The 25,153-nt window shown below is 39.4% G+C and overlaps 1 protein-coding gene across 3 annotated transcripts; it reads left to right on the top strand.

Annotated features, from left to right (window-relative positions):
* The first annotated feature begins 1,491 nt into the window (after positions 1 to 1,491).
* LOC139452995 (uncharacterized) lies at positions 1,492 to 23,593 on the top strand. Of its 3 annotated transcripts, none has more exons than XM_071234624.1 (12): positions 1,492 to 1,707; positions 6,100 to 6,274; positions 9,352 to 10,989; positions 12,704 to 12,801; positions 13,027 to 13,257; positions 15,489 to 15,707; positions 15,998 to 16,088; positions 16,638 to 16,840; positions 17,277 to 17,685; positions 17,924 to 18,066; positions 19,467 to 19,641; positions 20,210 to 23,593. In XM_071234624.1, exons 2-12 carry the CDS (start codon positions 6,106 to 6,108, stop codon positions 20,485 to 20,487), a joined length of 3,654 nt encoding a protein of 1,217 aa, XP_071090725.1. In that variant the 5' UTR covers positions 1,492 to 1,707; positions 6,100 to 6,105; the 3' UTR covers positions 20,488 to 23,593. The 3 variants fall into 3 exon arrangements, with proteins under 3 accessions (XP_071090725.1, XP_071090724.1, XP_071090726.1); XM_071234623.1 differs by having other exon boundaries at positions 17,274 to 17,685; XM_071234625.1 differs by lacking the exons at positions 17,924 to 18,066; positions 20,210 to 23,593 and having other exon boundaries at positions 17,274 to 17,685; positions 19,467 to 19,635.
* Positions 23,594 to 25,153: the final 1,560 nt, after the last annotated feature.

Raw genomic sequence — 25,153 nt, 5'->3', positions numbered from 1 at the left:
AAAACACTGAAAAGCACACAAAATTGTCTCACTTACCCCGACAATACACTTCCGCTGGTGGTAATCCTTCCGCTGTATTGCCTTATGAGCGCCTTAATGCCTTTTCAGACAGTTTTTAGATGTTCCGATGAATTTTTGAGTAACAATAAGTCCTAAATACGTATATGGGTTTACTGTTTCCATCTTCATATCATTATAGAACCATGTGTTGAAAAAGGGCCTCTCATTTTGAGCTAGTGAGTGGGGTTTTACGCCGCTTTAGCAATATTCCTGCAATATCACGGCGGGGGACACCAGAAATGGCCTTCACACATTGTACCCACGTCGGGAATCGAACCCGGGTTGAACCAGGAGATGAAATATTGCATGCTTATTGATCCGTGTTTTCAAAGAAAAAGAGAGCCTATGAAACAACAAGTACATCCCAATCCTACTTTCGGTTTCTTTGAATTCTTAGCTGTTTTGACGATATTATCTAATGTAATTGTACATCATTTTGTGACATGGTGATTTACAGAATGATAGTGTATTATAGGAAGTTGTAGAAATATAATCGATTTGACATCTAAGGTTGCAGTATATATATATATATATATATATATATATATATATATATATATATATATATATATATATATACAGTCGTGCCTCGTTTATACGGACACTTGCGTCATTTCACAATTCGTCCGTATAAACGAATTTCCGTATAACTGAAACCAGCTTCTTACTGGAAGAGTTACTTCCCTTCAATTATGCAACTTATGACAGATGACAGAGCAAACAGATACATCCACTCAATCTTTATTCATACACGTTTCAAAAAGTCTGTCATGGAAGTTTGAACTGTCACCAATTGTCGATTTTCCTATGGTATGTCCAAATTCAGTGCCATAATGCTTACTGATGGTTTCTAAACTTGCTGACGGGTGTTTTTCTTTAAACAGACAAATTTCCCTTTTTTCGCGTGCTGTAACTGCGTGTCGCTTACGTTTCGCTGGTTGACAGGCAATCCTTACACGACTTTGACCTCTGACCTCCACAGACGCCATATTTATCGAAGGGGATTACATGTACAATAAACAAGCTCGTCTCAAACGTAACTCAGTGTCACTTGGTTAATTGACTTCTCACGAATCAAAGGATTATATGTATGTATGTATGTATGTATGTATGTATGTATGTATGTATGTATGTATGTATGTATGTATGTATGTATGTATGTATGTATGTACGTATGTATGTATGTATGTATGTATGTATGTATGTATGTATGTATGTTATCGTTTACTCTGCATTAATATCATTTTAAAAACTTCAACGACCTAGCACTCCTCTTGCCCTTTGTACTTGTTGCCCATTCTCCACCCCCCCCCCCCCCCTCACCCCCCCCCCCCCTCACCCCCCCCCCCCCCCCCCCTTCACCCCCGACCCCCCTATGTTCCAGGAAAAGGATTGCCGTAAGCGAGTAATTTCTTATCCTGCTTTCGGTTTCATATTGATTCTATGCCACGTTGTTTGGGACGGGTTATTACACAATACTCATGATCAGTGAAGATTTACATCGGAAGGACTACTGAAAAACGTATTTATTAACAGTATATGGAACAGTACGAGATATACACGCACAACGCTGTGACAGAAATATCAAGGAAGTATATGTGTGTACAAGTTACGGTGGGATTATAGCCCTGTTGCATTCGAATATTGGTGAGTCAACTGTGTTTGTCATGATTGCGTTTACAGAGTGTATTTTTAGAAATTGTTTTCACATGGTTTGAATTTTAGATTGTGATTAGAGAAAAAAGTTTGTTTCCAGACGAAAGATATAGTATCAGTTAGGGTCAACTGCAGGTTAGTGGTTTGGGTCACCACTTCGGGGGTTTCCGTAAGGAAACCGCTGCCGAAGGCAGCTTTGTTCATAAGCGCGCACGCTAGCGTACCGAAATACGTTAGGAGGCTTTTTGCTAAAAAAGGACCCAAAATGAATTGGATGTGACATGTATGAGGGCAGAGATTTTTACAATAGAAAGTGAAGCCGTGTACACGGTTGTATAGTTTGGCTATTTATAGTAACAGACTGCGACTAGCGCATGAATTGCGTCCCTTGCCATGTCTGACCATGTGACTTTCCTTATATGGACTCTTTACTACGAAAGCAACTACGCTCACAACTTGTAAATTCATAAACTGTGGCTTGTACAAATAAAACAGAGTCAACTTGGAGAGCAGAGAAGACATCTTTGCATAGGTATGGGACGAATGCGGGAATGTATGACAATTGTTTTGTTCAATACAATATCAGAAAAGAAATATCTTAGTTGTTCAGTTGATCATTGTATCCAGTTTTTTAGTTCATCAGCTGTGTTCACGTTTATTAGAACGTAGAATCAAAATAATCGTTTAAGCAAAAGATGAAAAAGAAACATAAAAAAATTGAATTATGCCTAGGTGGATTCAGCGTCTCAAATTATTATTTGAATGAGTAAGTATCTGTCAATAATCATTTTCCTGTGAACATTCACATGCGTTCATGAATGAACTTATACCGTAGTACGATTTATCCCCGTAGTTTACTTTTAAAATGTCATAAAAGTGGGGTTGTACCCGCCTTGAACCCCGCTGTGTTGTCCGCGTATAATAAACCTTATGACCTATAATAACCTTTAAAGGTTTATGTTTGGTCTAGGCTGATTATAATTCACAGAATTTGTTGTCGGGGAATTAGGGTGGAACCGCACATCTTAAAACAACCAAGAGAAGCATCTGTTAGTGGCCAGTCTGTATTCCGTGTGTCTCATCAGTCATTTACATATCACAATAAAAAATAAGCAAAGTACAATCTAAGGCAATTAAAGTATTCCGAAAATTATGAATTAACAGTTACAGTATAGATCTTACTGACAATGTATCATACAATAAAAAATTGCATTTAAAAATGAAACGAATACACTTTACATTTGATTGAAAATAAAATACGTGATATAGCGCAATTAAGGATAAGATATTGTAAATAAATAAGATAACTCTTCGGTAAGACACGTGCTACATGTGTTACCAATAACTAAAATAATCTTACATGATCTTTGCTATTTATGGAGAACGTAGTGATAAGCGTACCTTTAATACACCAAGCAGAATACAACTTAAACCGAATACAAAGAATAGTGACTATTACACAAATGTTAATATAAAATTTCAGCCTGCTAATTAAATAATATGGCCACATGCTTTATATCTGAACTACTGTTAATAACCAAAAGTCATATGCCCGACGGCATGTCATTGTATGTGTACAATGTAGACATAAATAGTCCTTAACAATACTGAAAATATAGCAATACATGAGCAACTGAATAAAACAACAAGTGTGAATGCGCTCACGGGATTTGCGTGTACAGTATAGTTACCTCGCTTAATAAGTACATTGTTTAAACATTGATTACATCAAGGGTAGTTTGAATCAGTTGAATTGAACACACACACACGGTAATTCTTTAAAGGTACATTCATTTACATACAAACATTCAATATAATATAAGATATGTGCACATGAATGACTTTGCTTCCACGAGCCCGATTATATGTAACTTTAATTTGCTAAACTAATGTGTAAACGTTATCATATTATATTTTATACTGTTTGTATATGCACCATATTGTTTACATTATTTCTAGTGCTACATGATCTAACCTAACTATTATAATAACTTCATTGGTTACCTTAATCAATAATGCCAAATTTAAAATGTTGATTATATTCAAAGGAACTAAGAATATAGAATGCAAAAGAAATATCAGTCCGTGTTGACATACGCCTGCATTCATTCCCAAGATTTAGTCTATAAGCGTTATGCGCTAATCGTTAAGACTACATGTCCGGCGAGAGAACATTACTCTATGATAACGCGCTCTCCGAGAAAACTTGTAATTTTAGTCATTTCTGCATACTCATGTCCTTCAAAACTGCTAGGTAATCTCTAAATTCAGAAATTTAGATTGAAAATGCGACCATATCATGACCTAAGAGCATCGATGGTACAAATAACAGCCTATATTCGGGGTACCTCACCAAATTAAAAATCTTAAACAAAACTGCAAACAATCAAATATCTTCACCCCTAAACTTAAAATACCCAAAATAGACACAACACTAGCTAGCCAAATAAATAAACAAACCGACCCAAACATAGCTAAAACTACCACACTAGCATACATACACGAACATTGGCCAAATTGGTGTCACATTTACACGGACGGATCCTCAGATCCGACCTCCAAACACACAGGTTTCGGAGTCCATACCACACAACCAACTAAAACCACACAATCCTTCCGACTCCCAAACAACCAATCAATATTCACGGCAGAACTAATGAGCATGGCCTCAGCCCTCCATAATCAAGAATCCAAAGACCACAACAAAAATCTTAATACTTACCGACTCCCTAAGTGGACTGCAAGCCCTCCAAAACAAAAATACCAAAAACCGACCTAAATTAATAAATCAAATACTTAAAAGCTCCAGCGACCTAACTAAGGCAGGCAAACAAATAACCTTCTTGTGGATACCCGCCCACGTAGGAATATACGGTAATGAAAACGCCGATAAAGCAGCTAAACTATCCCTAAAAATTCCAGAAATAAGCTTAAACTTACCCATCTCAAAATCAGAAATTAAAAGTGTAAACAAGCAAAAAATCACAAAAAATGGCATAACCTATATCTAAACTCAAATAGCCAAATCAAAAAAGTGCTCAGCAAACCACTAACCAAACCAAAAATTCTCCATTCATCAAAAAAAATCGACAGAGTAATCACTAAACTCCAAACAGGACACACCAACCAAAATAACCACCTAAATTTTTTTAAAAAAACACTACAGGTAACTGCCCACACTGCAAACAACCAGAAACCCCAGAACACGCACTCATCCACTGCACACACTACCTAGCACATCGAACCGCATTACAAACCACCCTCAATATAAACAAGGCTCTCACTCTAGAAGCAATACTAAACCCACAAAATAAACTAGAAAACTGCAAGGCCTTTGGCATATTCTTAATCAAAACGGAACTAATAAAACGCATCTAAAAACACAATAACCTACCAAATCAAAATCACATAAACAAACATCCACCATACTCAGATCCCTTAGTTCTCCTCCCCAACCCCATCGGCATCTATTCCAGATCTCAAAATTCCCAAATTCTATATAAGCAACCCCTAAAGCCCCCTCTTGGGTTGCACACACCACTTTCGCCCCTTTCGGAAACACATTAAATGGCCTGGCCGGGCCCATGTGCGAAATACGCATCAGTCGGAAAGCGCACGTTAAATCTCCAAAGTAAGTAAGTAAGTAAGTAGACTTTTAGTACACAAATTATTTTTTTAATATACACAAACTATGTTGTTAAGTCTTATTTTATAAAGTAAAAAATATTTATAAAAAAATATTACGTACTTTTGAACTATGACATGCCAAACAAAATATATTGTTCTAGAAACAGACTGAACTTACCGTAGTGCGATTTATTTGAAACTTGAACCACACCCACCACGAGGGGCGCTGCCCCGAGTGATTTTTTCCATGCAGTGTTATAATTGTACGATAAACAACGACCACGAGTCGTTTATTTCTTCTTATATGAGCTATCAACATTATGTACAGACTCTTTAAGGATGTTCATACAATGTACAAGCTTTAAAAATATTTTAAGGGTGGGTTAAGTTTAGTATTTTCAGCATTTGTCAAAATTCTTACGTCGAATATCTGTACCTTTCTCCTCATACCGATTGTCATATCTCTCCCACTTTTGGATTGCGATCGTTCGGACACCGATGTGCAAACTTCTGTAAGAATCCGCTACGCGGATCCATACAGTTCACACACCGGATTTTCGATTCATACCTCAATGAACCGAAACAAATACACAGTCAATCCAGTATTATTTACCTTTGAAGCTACTTCTATAATCTACACGAGACTGTATTAAAATCTATTTGAGCGGGTGTCAAAATGGCACTATGGGACTAAGGGGGACAACTCAGCACATTTTTTCGATTACAAACCTTACTTTTCTTTATCCTGTGTTAAAGGGAACAATGGAAGAGTCTTCCGTGATCAAGACAACACGTATCCACACCTCAATCACAGGAAAAGCTCTGATGCTGTATTTTAAGAAATGGCGTAAAAGTGAGGGATTGGAAGTTACCAGAGTCGACATGAACAGGGATGAGAAAACAGCCTTGGTACATTTCAAAGGACCAAAGTGTAAGTTCTGGACAGGTCGACATGGTATCATGTAATGATCCACCGATAGTCATGACATGGTCGGTACATGAATGGTCGTGTTTCAGTGATATAGGTGCTGCAAAACCCATCTACAGGTGGTCGACATTGTATCATGCAATGATCCACCGATAGTCATGACATGGTCGGTACATGAATGGTCGTGTTTCAGTGATATAGGTGCTGCAATACCCATCTACAGGTGGTCGACATTGTATCATGCAATGATCCACCGACAGTCATGACATGATCGGTACATGAATGATCGTGTTTCAGTGATATAGGTGCTGCAATACCCATCTACAGGTGGTCGACATTGTATCATGCAATGATCCACAACGGTCGTGACATGATCGGTACATGAATGGTCGTGTTTCAGTGATATAGGTGCTGCAATACCCATCTACAGGTGGTCGACATTGTATCATGCAATGATCCACAACGGTCGTGACATGATCGGTACATGAATGGTCGTGTTTCAGTGATATAGGTGCTGCAATACCCATCTACAGGTGGTCGACATTGTATCATGCAATGATCCACAACGGTCGTGACATGATCGGTACATGAGTGGTCGTGTTTCAGTGATATAGGTGCTGCAATACCCATCTACAGGTGGTCGACATTGTATCATGCAATGATCCACCGATAGTCATGACATGATCGGTACATGAATGGTCGTGTTTCAGTGATATAGGTGCTGCAATACCCATCTACAGGTGGTTGACATTGTATCATGCAACGGTACATGAATGGTCGTGTTTCAGTGATATGTATGCATGTATGTATGTATGTATGTATGTATGTATGTATGTATGTATGTATGTATGTATGTATGTGTGTGTGTGTGTGTGTGTGTGTGTTTGTGTGTGTGTGTGGTGGATGGATGGATGGATGGATGGATGTGTTTAAGGATTGACTGTGATTTTTGTTCGGTTCATTGAGGTATGAATTGAAAAACCAATGTGCAAACTTTTAGCAGATTTAGCAGAAGTTTGCACATCGGTTTTTCGATTCATACGTCAATGAACCGAAAGGAATTCAAAGACAATGCTTGTAATTGAATTCGACATCGTAAAACATGTTTTATCTAAACTGGTTTAACTAAAAACAGTTGTATATATCACAACAGACAAAAATGACGAAATTGATAAACATTCCAGGCGCAGGAATACATACTGTGGCGTGACATGAATCAGGTGATCGTTCAATTTATGCACATAACTTGACACGCCCGACACAGTCACAAGAGCAGAATCAAAACAATGTTCATTGGACCTGTCAATCAAGGCAAGAGGCGAGAAGAACTGCAACAGTCAGACTATAACGAACCGAAATAAATATTTCCGAGAGAAGGCAACTGTTTCAAATGACATGGTCAGTTATCGGCAGAATCAAACATTAGTTCCCTGAAAACGTGCAAACACAGTTGGAAAAATGCTAGTTAGAAATGACACCCGAAGACATGAAAGTTGTGGAACTGAGGCGAGCGGAAAAAAACAGGCGAGCGAGCCTGCACGTTTGCTGTTTCATTCCTTCTCGGCCTTCGGTCTCCAAGGGTAGTTTGGACAATGAATATGCATGAATGTCGCTAAATGTCCAGTGCACGACGATAAACTTGAGCAGAAAGGGAATTCCCTCGACTGTAATATTGGGATTACCCGACATTCCGCAGTAATAAAGGTAGTGGGAATATTTACATTCATTGAGTGTGTGTGTGTGTGTGTGTGTGTGTGTGTGTGTTTGTGTTTGTGTTTGTGTGTGTGTTTGTGTGTGTGTGTCCTGTGAAGATTCAGGGTTAAAATCGGTCTTCATCAACTTGCACGTGATGTCAATCACTGGATTGTCTGGTCCAATCGACTATATACAGACCGCCGTCATATGACTGAGTGCGCGTTAAACAACCAACAAACAGACAAACAAATCAAATATATATACAGATTTTTTCTCTTCTACTTATGTTCAGTAAATGTTACTATTATTGCTGCACTTCAATTTTGTTGAATACCTTCCGGTCCGAGTTGCAATATGAACGCAGTGTTAGTCATGAGTGATACCAAATTAGACAGCAAACCTAGCAAAACAAAATTGACTGTGGAGGAATATTGTTCGACATAACTGAATCTTTATGTATGATCTAAATATGAAACAGATGACGCCGTTTTTAGTTCCTTTCTAGTGCAGTTGGGTAAATCAATTTAGGGGAAATGGCTATTTGACCATCATTGAACGATATCAGTTTATCGATGTACCTGAATCTTGGCAATTAAGCAACAGTTATTATGGAGATATTTTACATTAAAAAAAACACGTTTTCATGGGTGGGGAGATCCTATATATGAAGCTTTATGACAGTTCACATAGTCAAACAATATATGTATCGCAAGGATTTATTTAGGGGATTAATCATGGTCATATTTACGCAACTATTGGTATAAACCAACAGTGCCCAGTACGGTATCGACGCACAAAGTCCTCACCATACGATTGACAGATCCGTGTGGGACATTGGTAGAACGAACTGTCACATTTTCCTGGTTTGCCATTGGATGAAGAGGTTTTGGATCGTTGATCACCTACCTGGTTCAGATCTGATAATATACCTGTAGTGGTGCTGTATTTTAATTATAATATCGTGAAAGAGCATATGTATCCTTGGTTACCAAATTTGAAATAAAATACATTTCTGACATAAATCCCTTTTGAATGTTGACATATTTAAAAAAATAACTCGGTTTAATATATACTTAGTCTATCATTATAATTTAACATTACTGTTTTTCAGGGGTGGCACAGTCGTCTAAGGCGTCGCAATTCGCTGTGCAGAGTTGCGTCCCTTGGGCACGCCAGAAACCCATGATTGTGGGTTCGAATCCCGGTTCGCCCCGATTATGTTTCTAGGTTTGTCAGCACCATACCCGCGCTCGTGGGTTTCACCGAAGTGGTAAACGTCTGAGACCTGCATCACTTCGGGCTTTAAGCTGACACGCCGTGACTTAACTGGAATCCTGTTAAAGGCGGCATTAAACCCCACTCACTCACCCACTACTGTTTTTCAGTGAAGCCTGAACTGTTGCAAACATCCCACAAGATTGGAGGGGTGACATTTTACACGTCCCTCTGCACCGAATGGCTGAAGGTACCACCTCCATTCTCCCTCCAAGACCTAGATCCACAGAAGATACGTTTCATGAAAGATTCCGTACGGAATCTGTTGGATCTTGAGAGGCAGTTGCAGGATATTTATACGACGGTCGAATTTGGAGCTGAAAATTCTGTTATCCTGAAATGCTGCCTTACCAAAGATGTTCCTGATGCAAAGCATAGAGCTGATTCATGGGAAGTTGATGTTAGAAGGAAGTGTCAACAATTTTTTAGTTCACTTGTCAATGAGCAAATATTTGTACCCCTTGAAATTCGGAGCAACGTAATTACAACTATTGGCGACCTACAAATTCCCAACTCGGATGAAGCAGTTGTACACTCTTATCCTGAGACAGGTCTTATAGTTGTGGTTGGCCACAAGGTCATCACAGAAAAGTTCATGGAAGAGTTGAAAGATATCATACAAGAAGCACAGAACGCTCATAGGTATAGAACAGAGCAAACCACTCAGACGAAAACAGTAAAGTTGTGGCAGTTGCGTTTACTGAAAAAAGTGAATTTTGCCAGCGAAATGACCAGGAAATATCAAAATCTGGAAATTGTATACTTTGATTTAAGCAAGAAGATAACATTTTCCGGGGTTTTGTGTGACGTGGAATCTGCATGTAAAGATCTGCGGAATACGATGCACGTTTTCAGAATTGATCCTTTGCCTAACCTGTCTAAGGTACAGCTGATGCTTGTTCAAAAGAGATGCGTTGAACAGTACATTGAGAAGAAACTGGAATATATCAACGGAATATTTGAGACAAGAAACAGCGAGGTCAGAGTATACAGTACGTCACAGACTGCATCGAGATATATATCTGATGTATTTACACAGAGTCTCGTGGAGCAGGTCATACGTCTTGACCCTGAAGCTACCCAATTGGTAGAATCTCCGGAATGGAAAAAGATATGTGGTGATTTGACTAGGACAGTGGGGGACGTTTTGGAGATCGTCGTAGCGGAAGACAAGTCTCGTATTGTAATAGCTGCCACGGACGATGTTATTGAAGACGTGACAAAAGAGGTGGAAAGGATCATGAAAAACAAAACTGTGTATGAAGACACTGTCAATTTCCCCAGAGGAATCCATCGTTTCCTCACAGAGTATATGGGTAGTGAAATAGACAAAGTTGCTAGATCCCTTCAAGGGAATTCTGTAGAAGTTCATAAAGATTCTGAACACTTTTCATTGAAAGGAACTAAAGAAGGATTGAACATTGTGCAGGAAAAACTAATAACTTTTTCCACGGCGATAGTGTCCGATACAACCACGTTCAATAGTCCAGGAATTATCAAATTAATTTTGTCGGAGAAAGGACGTGAACAGATCCGACAAATTGAGGCAAATGAGAGGTGTGTGATAGAACCAGTATCAGAGTATCCTATGGACATTTCAGAAACTCTCCCAGATCAGCCAGGGAACATGAGGCATGACCAATCAGAAGTTTGTGATGATGGTATACCACTGACAATGTCTTCTTCTGAAACTGGAGATCAAAACTTAAGCCACTGCAGAGGATTCACTGCAGATGCATTGGACGAAGGTAGGTTTATAAAGAAGTCGGGTACGAGTTAAAATCGTGATCATTAAAGAACTAATCTGGCTCTCTGAACAGAACTAAAATCAATCATTATCAAAGTTTGTCTCATTCTATACCTTTCTCGCATGTATAAATTTAAATGACCAAGACTACTATCAAATATGAGTTAGTAAATAAATGGCACGTTACACAATCTTTCTCTTGCAATATTGCAGAAGGGAAGATAAAACACAATCATGTGTGAAATAGAACTCATATCTTCAAGGGCGGTGGGGTAGCCTAGTGGTTAAAGCGTTCGCTCGTCACGACGAAGACCCGGGTTCGATTCCCCACATGGGTACAATGTATGAAGCCTATTTCCGGTGTCCCCCACCGTGATATTGCTGGAATATTGCTAAAAGCCGGGTAAAACCATACTCACTCACTCACTCATATCTTCAGGCTGAAACACTAATGCACGAACCATCAGGCTGTAAGTTCTTTGAGAGGCATTGAGAAGTTGAAGTACTAAGTAAGGATAAGATATATGGATGAACAACTCCATTATTACAATTAGGAGTGCCGTTTCGATGTAGGTTCTGACACAACTTGCTTGATAACGGTGTTAGAACCTACAACGAGACGGCGTTCATAATTGTAATAAAGAATGGCTTTCCCTAGTACGAATCCATACAGAGGCGTTTTTTCATATCATCTAGACATTTAAAACTTGAACACAGCGTTTTAGCATGCATTGAGAAAGGTCAGAGAGTTTGACTTCATGATCGTTCAATAATATCCTCGCTGCGACCAATCCTCGTCAGCGAAACGAAGAAATGTAATTCTGTCGCGTCACGTTTATCGTACCTGGCATTGTGATTGAGTGAGTGAGTTTGGTTTTACGCCACTTTTAGCAATATTCCAGCAATATCACGGCGGGGGACACCAGAAATGGGCTTCAAACATTGAAACCCATGTCGGGATTCGAACCCGGGTCTTCGGCGTGACGAGCGAACGCTTTCACCACTAGGCTACCCGACCAGCACACCCCCCCCCCCCCCCCCCCCCCCCCCCATTGTGATTGACGTAATGAGGTAGTTCTTAACAGACCTATCTCATCTTATGAGGCTATCATTTGATTTTATTTGTTGTAAACAAAATACAAAAACTGTCTCTGTAGAACAATGTCAGCACGCATACGCTCATGTCACATCTCCTTTTGAGTAATTACTTCATTCCGCGATACAGCGGGTTGTTGTGTGACTGTCAGCGTGAATATGAAGTCACAAGTTCTAAATAAAATTGTGTTTAGAACTACACCCTTCGAGGAAATAAATAGTAACAAAACAAAATATAAGAAGCCCCGACGTTCATACTCCAATGAACTCACAAAATAAAAGGCAATTCTTAAATCACGCCGTGAGTTATGTCCTGAATTGCTTTTGCAATTTTTCTGAATTTTAGTTATATTAAATTTTTACTTCAAACCTGTTCACATTGTGTTAGCTTTACTTGATCTTTTTAGTAGTTTGCGGTGTGGTAGCCTAGTGGTTGAAGCGTTCGCTCGTCACGACGAAGACCCGGGTTCCATTCCCAACATGGGTACAATGTGGGAAGTCCATTTCTGGTGTCCCCCGCCGTGATATTGTTGGAATATTGCTAAAAGCGGCGTAAAACCATACTCACTCAATCTTTTTAGTAGTATTCACACTCTGAATGTGTAATGTGTATACTTCAGGGCGTTCTCCACGTGACTATTCACCGCCCGAGGTTGGTGTTGAGTCGAGTGCACCCATTGAAATAGTCATCATAGAGGAAGATATTACGACGCAACAGGTATGTTTAACAGGCATGGCTACTGTTTCCACGCGTGTATACGCATGCGTCAGTGATATAAAGTATTTCCACATATCATACCGATATGCTCAATTTTAGAATATGAGTACACCAGGTACGTTGCAGATACATTGGTACTAGAGCCATGTATGTTTGTAGGGTATTGATTCAAAATGTCGAAGAGGACTTGTGATATCGATATATACATTTTAATTTTGACAATAGACTGACGTCATAGTGAACAGCGCATCACCCGATCTTCAACTTAGGAACGGCTCTCTATCCAAGTCCATCCTTGAGGCTGCTGGAGTGAAAATGCAGCACGAATGTGAGGACAGGTACCCTACAGGGATTCCAGCTGGACACTTTGCCATCACTGGAGGGGGAAAACTCAGGTGTCAACACGTTTACCACACCTGTCTCCCAGCATGGAAGGACGAGACGCAGTGTTGCAGGGTATACGACACATTTTAATTCCTGAAAATAATAATGTTTTGGTGCCTGATATTTTTGCGCTGTATGTATGTACATGTATACGGATTACGCTATTGTACGCATATTTATGACATCCCTAGTGGCGATATAACACATTGAAGTACGAATTACAAATACGATTTAACATTGATTTAACTTTTCCTTGATGTATATAGAGGCACACATGTTTCACAGCTGAGTAGTAAATATCTTGGTTAGTGAACGAATGGTATGATTCTATATTATCGCGGTGTCGGTAAATCTCGTAAACCACACCCCCTGTCAACTGTTTACTTATGCAAATCTAAGCACAATACTTCATCGCTTGGTCGAATACAGGACTCGTTGCGGTCCGCCTCGGCCACTCGTAAGTGTACACGTTACCATTTTTATGATAGTTCCTGGAATGTTTTTGACGTGGAATTACTCCGACCTCCATTCGAAATTGGATAGAAAAGAACCCATTTACTTAGACGAGGTCCCTTGACCAAACCTAGGTCGTATGCATACTGATTATGCATAATCCAAACCAGGAAGTGATGTGAACCATTTAATCCACACGTATCACACCACAACATAGCTATATATATATATATATATATATATATATATATATATATATATATATATATATATATATATATATATGTGTGTGTGTGTGTGTGTGTGTGTATGTTTGTATGTATATATATATATACATACAGTAAACTACGGTTATAACGAACACGCTTATAACGAACTGACGGATATAACGAACTTACTTTTTTAGTCCCGACTATTTGCTGTGGTTATGCTGTATATATGCTTATAACGAACTACGGTTATAACGAAATAAAATTAGTAGTCCCTATGGGTTCGTTATAACCGTAGTTTACCGTTAAATGGAGTTGCCCGCCCGTGAGTCGCAAATGGCTGGTACTTTGTTTACCAGTATCGAATCAGCATCGATCAATCCTAATTGATGTGTCACAAAAGTTGAACACAGAACAAGAAACATTTTACATATGACATGTTCAGTAGGTTAGTAAGCGTACACCATTGCGATTCATTATAAACTAACTACCGTACAATACAGCGTACCATCCTACCTGCCGAAAGTTACGCTTCGATAATATGTACACATGCATCTTCCCGAGGCAAGAGCGGTGACTAGCCTTTTTATCAAAGTCTTGTTTCCACCCCTGCTACATCAAGCCCACTATCCTGTGCAACATATGATTGGACTATTGCACATGTCGATAGTCCAATCAGAGAACGTTTCACAAATTCAACATGTTCTGGTACACCTTCGTATGAAAGTGATTTACCTCTGCCGGAAAATGTCTTTTTCATCTTTTAAACCCCCCAACGATTGCCTGTGTTTTTGTGTCAGGGATGAAATCGCGAATGTTTTCGTGATCGCCTAGGTCGTCGCCTATGGTAGACGTCATCTTTGTGAAGCAACACTAGATAAGAACAGCTATCTGATTGGATATCGGGTTTTCATTACTAAGAGGCACAACTCGTGATCTACGCGAGGTGGCGCCAGGGGCGAGCCAAGAAAAGTGGCCTTGATGCGGCAAGGGTACAAACTAGGCTTTGGTATACGTATAGGCTAGTGGACACGCTTGCCAAGGAAAGATGGTACACATGAAGTTGTATTGTCTTTGTTAAGCTTAATAGGGGTCAGGGGCACGGGTGGCCCAGTCGTCTAAGGCGCCGCGATTCGCTTCGCAGAGTTGCGTCCCTTGGTCACGCCGGAAACCTATGATTGTGGGTTCGAATCCCGGTTCGCCCCAATTATGTTTCTAGGTTTGTCAGCACCATACCCGTGCTCGTGGGTTTCACCGAAGTGGTAAACGTCTTAGACCTGCATCACTTCGGGCTTTCCTCCCATATTAAGCTGATACGCCGTGATATAACTGGAATACTGTTAAAAGCGGCGTTAAACCCAACTCACTCACTCACTCACTAATAGGGGTCACCTTAACTACATGTATTTGCTTCGTGTTTGACATATAATCTTAACATCGGGCATTGATTATTTAAAAACATACAGATGAAAAGCATGGTATACACCAACATACATATATGCTACTTACTTTGGGGGCATTTGTGGTACTTTGGGGTACAGACGTATATTTCATATGATAAGACAAAGTTTCTCTTAAATATCTTATTGTTCCCACCTAAATGGATTTGTGACCATTTGTATTTTGGACAATTATGATTAGGTTCTCCAGGAAGTGATCTCAGATTGCCTCCAAGAAGCTTCACAGGAAGGACACAAGACCATTGCTTTTCCAGCTCTCGGTACTGGTAACCTTGGATACCCAAATGCTATGGTTGCCGAAACCATGATGGAGACTGTTGAACGGTTTAGCCAAGGCAATCCAGATTCATCTCTGGAGGAAGTGAAGATCGTCGTATTTAACGACACTTCAATATTTAAGGTACGTTTGTAAATATCTGTTATTTACCATCTACCTGCCTACAACTAACTAAAACAATGTTAGTAAACCGACGGAGGATATGGATAAAGTTCTGTTTATATTCGTATGGTCATATTTGCACTGCGTTGAACAACTACCAGAACAAACTTCAACTTTGTAAAACAAATCGGTTTCTTCATTCATTCATTCTTTGTTATACACCACAAATCACTCAAAGCTTCCGTGAATAGCCACAATATAATAACATAATTGTGAGGGATTTAAATTTATCTGCCTTCCTTAATCTATAGCTACTACAGATCTTCCAACGACAGAAAAAGAAGACCGACGAAGAAACGATGAAGATTACAGCCGTAAAAACCCGTAAAAACAGGATCTTTGGTAAATACAAGAATGAACCACCTTTGCTCATACATAAAGCTCCACTCCTGGTTTATGCTCCCTGTTGTATTTTATTGTACTATAAACAACTTCCCATCATTGTTTTTTTTCTTTATTATAGTTAATATAAATATTTCCAGAAAATATAACTAGGTGAGGAGAAATGGTGTTTAACGTCGCGTCCAAGATTATTGCACTTATATAGCGACGTGCATGTACGTGCGTGTGTTTGTGTGGCTGCTTGTACTAGTCCGGACTGATGCCGATTTATAGTGCTAGCTCACTGAGATACCATGCCGCAGTTTAACACGAGTACCCCACTCAGACACAGTATACTGTCTCCGAGCCGACCAGTCCTTGTTTTAGCCCCTTAATGCCGAGCGCCAGACAGGGTAACAACAAGTACCATCTTTTAACGTCTTTTGGTATGGTGCGGTTTGGGATCGATCCCCGGACCTTCCCCTCTCCGGGCGGACGCTCTACCACTAGACCACGGAGGCGTTCAGAAAATATAACTAAATGATTTCACCCTATCCTATCCTACTTCAGATATTGATGCTATGGAAGGAGCTACAGTTGAGGCAACTGAGGAATACAGAACACAACCTGCAACCAAGGTTTTTCTGCATATGTTCTCAGATGACATCAGGCACGTGGAAACAGCTGTCAGCCAGTTAAAAACGTTTGTTAATGAAGCAATTACAACAAAAACAATTTCAGATGACCAGCTGAAAAATGCGAATCTACGACAGGTAAACTATATGAACCAAATAATACTAATACTCCTACATATCTCACACTACAATGGGGGCGGTCGGGTAGCCTAGTTGTTAAAGCGTTGAACCGGGTTCAATGGGTCAAATGTGGGAAACCTATTTCTGTTTTTTTTCCGGCCGTGATACCGCTGAAATATATTCTGAAAGCGGCGAAAAACCATTCTCACCTCTGTGTGGTCCCATTAACATTTAAATGTTTAGTCTATATGCATAACTTAGGGGATATTTAACGCATGCTTGTACCACGCAATGAAAAATCAATTTCATGTTTCGCTTAACTGGCATTTCTTAACCATATGTAATACTATACAGTGTGCATAGGACGATGGCCTCAGAACAAGAGAAATCCTTTCTGTATGCAGTTTGGTTGTCTTTGTTTTGTTATTTTGTATTTGTCTGTATGTTGCAGCAGGATAAAATTCGGGAACTAAGTTCAAAGCACTGTATTTCCGTTGACTACAACCACATGCTTGGTACAGTTCAACTACAGGGTCTAACATCTGACGTGATGGCAGCCACGGACGCAGTTCACGCCATTGTGAAGGCAATCCTTCTGCAACAACAACAGGATGAGAAGGCAAAACTAATCTCGTCATACGCGAGGTGGGGATACGCTGACCTATCAGGCGCAGGTGCGATTCAAGATTATGATGTAACCATCAACCAAAAGATTGAAGATGCTCATGGGAACGAGAAGCCGACTCTCTACCTACCCGTCATCGATGGCAAGGTGTATGTTCTTGATTTTAAGAAAATGGAGGAATTTGATCTGTATAATGATGCAGATAGAGTTCGTGTCATCAGAAAAGATTTAAGCAAAGGTAAGAGGTATCAGTAATATATACATACTTCAGCTTGGGAGTGTAAAGTAATCATAATGATGTGCAATGCCATTGAAATTGTCTTTGACTTGAAACTATTTGTTTTTCACATCTGAACCAGACAGCATGTTGATAAGAGACAAACAGGACGGCTGACTGCAGTTCATCTGACAATAAAAAAACAAATAGTGGTTATTAGTATATATATGTCCATCACGCACACTAATTGAATTCACAGGTTCAGCATTTGATGCACCTTCGCACTGGTGTCCAATGCACACAGAAAGTGAACAGTTTGAAGTCAAGAAAGAAACCAACGAATATACCAAAGTAGAGAAGACATTTACTGGCAGTGTCGGAAGACAAAAAACCATCCTTAAGGTACTGATTTTAATTAAATCATGCAACTGTTCCTCAACTTAGAGGGTGCTTTACACTCTTAATAAAAAAAATCCTTTCATTGGTTAATTCATTTGTTCTGCTGTGTGGCGTCAGGCAATAAATACTTATTTTTTTAATGAAAATTGTGTGAATAGCTGGTGCTACTGGTGGGACAGGACATTTGTATACTTTTTGCGAACACCTGGTGTCGACACTGATTTTCAGTGGTCCTTTCATATAGTTTTCACAGCCCTTTTGCCTTTGCACGAAATGGTCTGGTTATTCTCTTGCATTGATAATTTTAAATTCAGTATAAATACCAGTACACAGGCCGAGGAAAACCCATTTTATCACCCATGTTTTTCGCCATTAACGAGTTAAGATAAAGCCACTGATGCATACATGTAACACAAAGTTCACATCATTGTTGCCGTTGGTAACAGATGGAGTATATTCCACGTGTCTTGTGAAATATCATGTCTCTCTCATCAAGTGACGGGGGGAAAGGAGATATTTTACGAATGGCGTAGCAACGAGTGAAAATATCTCCTTTTCTCCCGTCACGAGAATATACTATTTATTGTATACTTTTTGTGTAGTTGTCGTCCGGGAAATCAAATATTTCATTACAAATGTTAACCTGGAAACGTAAATTCTGCCTGCCTGACACACACAGACGGTCCACCACCCCTTGACTTAAAAGGTAGTTTCGTGTTATAAAACAAAACTATCAAAAAATATGTAGGGTCACGAAAATTCTTTATCATACATTTAGATATGATTTTATACAAAATCAACTTTAACAAAAACATAATCTTGAAAACTACGAGACGAATCCAAGCTGGTCAACTAACAAAAATGGTGCTTTACGAAATCAACATTCTCGATTGACGAGTTAATGATAAATTTACTGTTTATAAGGAAACATTTTTAAGAGAATAACAAACGACAAGAAACGATATTAACTCCATAAATGATCATCTGTCAATATTTTGACAGTCAATGTGGAACTAACGTAAAAAGGACGTCAACGGTTTGTTCGGGCTGGACACTAGAAAAGGGGAGACATATGAACCCGTTAAACACCCTTCATATTCTCCAGATTTGGCACCGTCAGATTTTTTATCTCCTTCCAAACGGTGACACATGCAAATAGTGATGACGTCGTTCCTGCTGTGTTTTACACAACCACAAAGAAGCCTTCTACACCAGTGGGATCCAGCATCGTTGGCGCAAGGGTGTTGACCTTGAAGGGGATTATGTTGAACAATTATTGTCAACCAACGCTTCACCATAGTTAGGATAAGACTTTTTCAGCTGCGCCTCGTAATAAAAAGCTTACATTTGGGGCGTTTTGTATTTGTGCTCTTTGTCAAAGTTCAATTATCACTTCTTTTCAGATAGAGCGGGTTCAGACTCAATCGCTATGGCGACAATATGCAGCAATGAAGCAGCGGCTAGAAACACAGAATACAGGACACAACAATGAAAAGGTCCTTTGGCACGGTACAAGCATGGACGGCGTACCATATATAGCAAAGAATGGTTTTAATCGGAGCTACTGTGGAAAAAATGGTAAGTTCGTGTTATTACTGATATATGTACGGCCTTGTTCCTCGGCTTGTGCGGACTCCTGGTTCGAACCCTGTGCTTATCGTAGGAGGTGACATAATGGATCGGGTCGTTGGTGACCTGGGTGATGGAGTTTCATTGTACTCCAAAGGCGTGGGTCATGATATGGATAGCTGGAGATCATGAATTATGAAGTATCATCGGACCAGATAGACTGTGTTTTCCATCAGAGATAGAACTTCATTTCATTTTGAAATATAAGAATTATGAGCTGAGAATAAAAATCGAGTGCTCACTGATCCATTGACTGGGGTAATAATGTAAGCGTCATGAGCACACGAGCCATTATGGAGTTTGGCGCCATACAAATGGACTCATTATTATTATTATTATTATTATTATTATTATCATTATCATTATCATTATTATTATTATTATGATTATGATTATGATTATTACTTTTCGTTTGAACGTACGTCTTAAATTTCAAGTAAGCTAAATATTTAGCAGAATTTTGTCGCTGTCATTACATTTAATAAATTATCATTTATGTTTTTTCACACATTTTCAGCGACCGTTTACGGAAAGGGCGTGTACTTTGCTGTCCGTGCTTCTTACTCTGACCTGTATGCTGCACCAGACAGGTGGGGTGACAGACAAATGTTCCTGGCCCGGGTCCTCACGGGGATGTACTGTGAAGGGGCTGAACAAATGAAAGTTCCACCGACAAGAGATTCAAAGAATCAAATATTATATGACTCTGTGGTGAACAACGTCGACGCTCCTGACATGTTCGTCATTTTCAATGACACCCAAGCTTATCCAGAATATCTTATCACCTATCGGTGATAGCCAAGACTATACAGAATATTACACATCAGTGATACTCAAGTTTATCCAGAATATCTTGTCACCTATCAGTGATGGCCAAACGTATCTAAGTTAGGGTATCACTTATCAGTAGATTGTCCTTACATCAGTGCCCTCTTCCAGTTGGGGGCACGGGTGGCCCAGTCGTCTAAAGCGCCGCGATTCGCTGTGCAGAGTTTCGTCCCTTGGACACGCCAGAAACCTATGATTGTGGGTTCGAATCCCGGTTCGCCCCGATTATGATTCTAGGTTTGTCAGCACCATACCCGTGCTCGTGGGTTTCACCGAAGTGGTGAACGTCTGAGACGTGCATCACTTTGGGCTTTCCTCCCACATTAAGCTGACACGCCGTGATATAACTGGAATACTGATAAAAGCGGCGTTAAACCCAACTCACTCTCTCACTCTTTTCCAGTGGGGCAGGATACGCTCACCTTTCTGCGAACACCTGGTATCATCATTATGTGATAGTGAATCATAAAGACATGGCCCTGATATAGTTGAAATCGTACAATGAACTCTGCTTTTAGAAGAGATGAAACGTATGATCCATTCATTTATTTTTCTCCACTAGTTTACACTTTGGGCCCAATGGAATCTGTTATTCTGGTTATTCTCTGTTGTTGATGTTTTATATTCCATATTATGAAACAAAAACCATTCCTTCCCTGCATCGTAGGAGCTGTTATTTTGTTAGTGGTATTGGTAAAAGATGTGAAAACCTTACATGTAAATTGTGAAGCAAACACCTTTAAGTAACATATGTAAGCCGAGTAAGAGTCTATCTTTTACTCTTACTGCGAATTGCATTGGTCTTGAATATATATATATACCCCACACGTCCGTATGGATAAGAATATGTCCAAAGCACAAAATTGCTTGTCGTATGTTGGATCGGGTGGGCAAGTTTTGTACTTTGGCTCTTTTTGCGTGTCATCGTGCTCCGATGGCGTGGATCATATTCAAGCAATGTTTATTTGCGTGTCATCGTGCTCCGATGGCGTGGATCATATTCAAGCAATGTTTATTTGCGTGTCATCGTGCTCCGATGGCGTGGATCATATTCAAGCAATGTTTATTTGCGTGTCATCGTGCTCCGATGGCGTGGATCATATTCAAGCAATGTATATTTGCGTGTCATCGTGCTCCGATGGCGTGGATCATATTCAAGCAATGTTTATTTGCGTGTCATCGTGCTCCGATGGCGTGGATCATATTCAAGCAATGTTTATTTGCGTGTCATCGTACTCCGATGGCGCGGATCACATTCAAGCAATGTTTATTTGCGTGTCATCGTGCTCCGATGGCGTGGATCATATTCAAGCAATGTTTATTTGCATGTCATCGTGCTCCGATGGCGTGGATCATATTCAAGCAATGTTTATTTGCGTGTCATCGTGCTCCGATGGCGTGGATCATATTCAAGCAATGTTTATTTGCGTGTCATCGTGTTCCGATGGCGTGGATCATATTCAAGCAATGTTTAGGGTAGATGCTGCAGGGCTATAGCATTTGTTGCACGAGAAATATGGTCGATCCGGACCGTGGCTTGATTCGTTGGTTGAATTCGAGCATGATGGGGAACGTAGCCACACAAACGCATGAAGTACTGACGATGCCCGATAGATGATTTGGCCCTGGTTGAACAGTGGGTGATGAACAAGAATCCACTATAAATTAACACTCACACAGATCACCCATTGTAACCATCCAGTCACCCTCTATCGAGACTTAGTCATTCGGTACTAGAGACTACAGGCCATATACACAAGCGCTAAAAATCAACAGTTTTCCTTGCTTTGGACCACTTTAGTGACTTTCCATTACTGCGTTCATCTCTTACTGCAAATGGTTCTAATGCCTCCAACAGGTTTTGTCATATAATCTGTTTCATGTGTGTACCATGTTTCATTTTAAGCCAGAAGGAAGTTTGTACACTTGAAGCAAAACGTACATGTGCAACATGACTACAAGATTTACAAACTGCACGTCGTTTTGCAGGGGCAGGGTTTTTTCAAGAACAACTGGCATCATAACTATTTGATAGTGATAGACACGTGCTTATAATATAGCCGGAATCATACAGTGGACGTTTAGAAGCAATCTCTTATGTGTAATTGAGTGAGTGAGTGAGTTAAAATTTTACATCGCATCGGCAGTATTGCAGCCATATCGCGATGAGAACAAGGTAGTTTCTACCTTTAAAGACCTGTCGACAAAGGACAGTAAAACAGTAAGGTAAATATCACAGTTTAGATATAAAACAAACTCAAGCAATAATAAAACAAAGAATTTTTTTAGCAGATTATTTCCTATAAATTAAAACCAGGCTATAGACCACTGGCAACCAAAGCTAGACCACCTCACTGGGAATCATGGGGACTGGCAGTGCTTTTGCTTCCTGCATGATTCCCAGCAGGAGTTATGCCATCACTTTGGTCACCAGTGGTTGTATGAATTGCTAACCAATTTTAAAAAATATACGCACAATCATTTCATTAAAACACTAGTTGATATTAAACACTTCAACAAAGATGGATTTACGTGCCACTGTCAGGGGGACAATAATTTTACACTACTTTAACCCCCTGAGTGGTACAGCCTTCAATAATCTCAGTTGTTAATAATTTCACTCTTAATTAAAACAATTCAAAATTTTTGATTTATCAAATAATTTTATTTCTTTTAAAAAATTGAGAATTAAACGAGCATTTATATTTGTAAAAAGATCCTTTAACGAAGTTGAATGATAATAGGTATCCCTTGTGAGAGAAAAGTCTATACAGTTAAGCTACTCTTACGTATAAGGAATGGGTATACTTTTATTTTGAAATTCGGCATGTTTTTCGGGACCCGTCAGGCCCATATGCAAATGTTCTATATGTAAATATGATATTGATCAGGCCTGTAATATCTCTTACGTATTAAGCATTTTAAGCGAAATAAGATTTCTTTTTTTGTAATGTATTATCAACTCTTGTTTTCTTCTTAATCTCTTAAACTGTTTGTCGGTACAATAGATTTTAAGAATTACAGTGCCTTTTGTATTGCTTTGCCGCCGCTTAATAAAGTTTCTTGTATCTTGTATCTTGTATCTTCAAATTTCCAAATACACAAGCCTCTTTAATGGGGAGATTGGAATTGGGATAACCTGGAGCAATGTAACCTGCTGATCGTAATTCATTGTATCCTGAAGTCGTGGATCGCTGCTCATTCTATCATTCAATCAACCACTGGGTCACAAGGCGTTGACTCTGTTATTTACATATTTCCTTGATTAAGAAATGCCTTTGTGAGTTGACTGGAGTATGAACCTTCACAGAGGGAGGGCCAAACTGTATGAAGGTCGGGGCTTGCGACAACAACTGGCTTTCACTCTATGACGGTTCATACTCAAATCAACTCACTCAGAGTGAAAGGCAATTCTTAAATCAAGGAAATATGTAAATAACAGAGTCTACGTCTTGTGAACCAGTGGTTGATTGAATCATAGTGAAAGTGAAAGGCAGTTCTTATAATTCATTATTTTTACCTCGAAAGATGTAGATCTAAATCCTTACAAAAATTTATTCAGTACGTGTTATTTTATGTTTACACTGTCAGTCAATGAAGTATCGCAGAATAAAGTAGTTCCTCAAAAGGAGAGGTGACATGAGAGGTGTATGCTTACATTGTTCTACGGTGACATACATGTATTTAGTATAGTGTTCACAGCATATATATTCAGATAATATCACCATTAGATGCGGAAGGTATGTTAAGAACTACCTCAGTTTTTCAGTCACAATGGCAGCGCATCGTAATACATTTACATCATTTACAAGAAGTCAAAATGGCCGACACGAAAAATGTGATAGGAGATTTACAAAGTTGTTGATGAACCAGTGGCGATGACAAGTGTTAGTCGTCATTAATCAGTTGGCCGATGATTGAAAGGTGTTTGTAAAGACGTGTCAAATAGTCTGGTAAAATTCATCGATTGCTGTCGACTGTATATGTCTGTCGAGACACGGATCGAGTCGATACTACGATAGATGTGCCTTTCTTCGTTTTGTACACTAGGATTGGTCGTAGCAGGGATATTTGTGATTTGCCAAACTTTCTGATTTTTCCCAATGTCTGCTTAAAAGCTGAGTTCAAGATTAAAGGGTCTAAATAATCTGAAATAATGCTTCTATAGTTAGTATTCGTACTAGGGAATTCACAGGGGTTTCTTAAGTAAAGTAGAAGCAGTGCGCCAGGGTTTACTTCATTTGAAGACTAAAGTCTCGCGAAAACGAGACGCCAATATGAACGTCAAAGTGTGTCGTTCGTACGCTTATGAACGTCAGTTGCGCGGTCATGTGACCGGCCTTTCGTCCAGTGGAAAAGCGGTTTATTGTGTAAACTTCACATAAACAAATTATATAGCTGTAATTTTGATGATTGAGCCATTAAGATGTAATAAACATGCCTTGATAAGATTGAAATGATCTTTTCGCGATGTAACAAAGAAAACATATTAATCCTATATATTTCAATGTAAGGGAATAACCATCCTAGATTTTCTCCCGAAACAGATAAAACAACAGTTGGTTTCACATAATGTTTAGACATACTGCTTCAAAAATATGTATTTCGAAGACATGTCAGCCATTTACAGTAA

The sequence above is a fragment of the Haliotis cracherodii genome, unplaced genomic scaffold (genome assembly GCF_022045235.1).
Source record: "Haliotis cracherodii isolate W230 unplaced genomic scaffold, xgHalCrac1.p SCAF_9, whole genome shotgun sequence".
Lineage (NCBI taxonomy): Eukaryota > Metazoa > Mollusca > Gastropoda > Lepetellida > Haliotidae > Haliotis > Haliotis cracherodii.
This window is presented reverse-complemented; position numbering and strand designations above follow the sequence as displayed.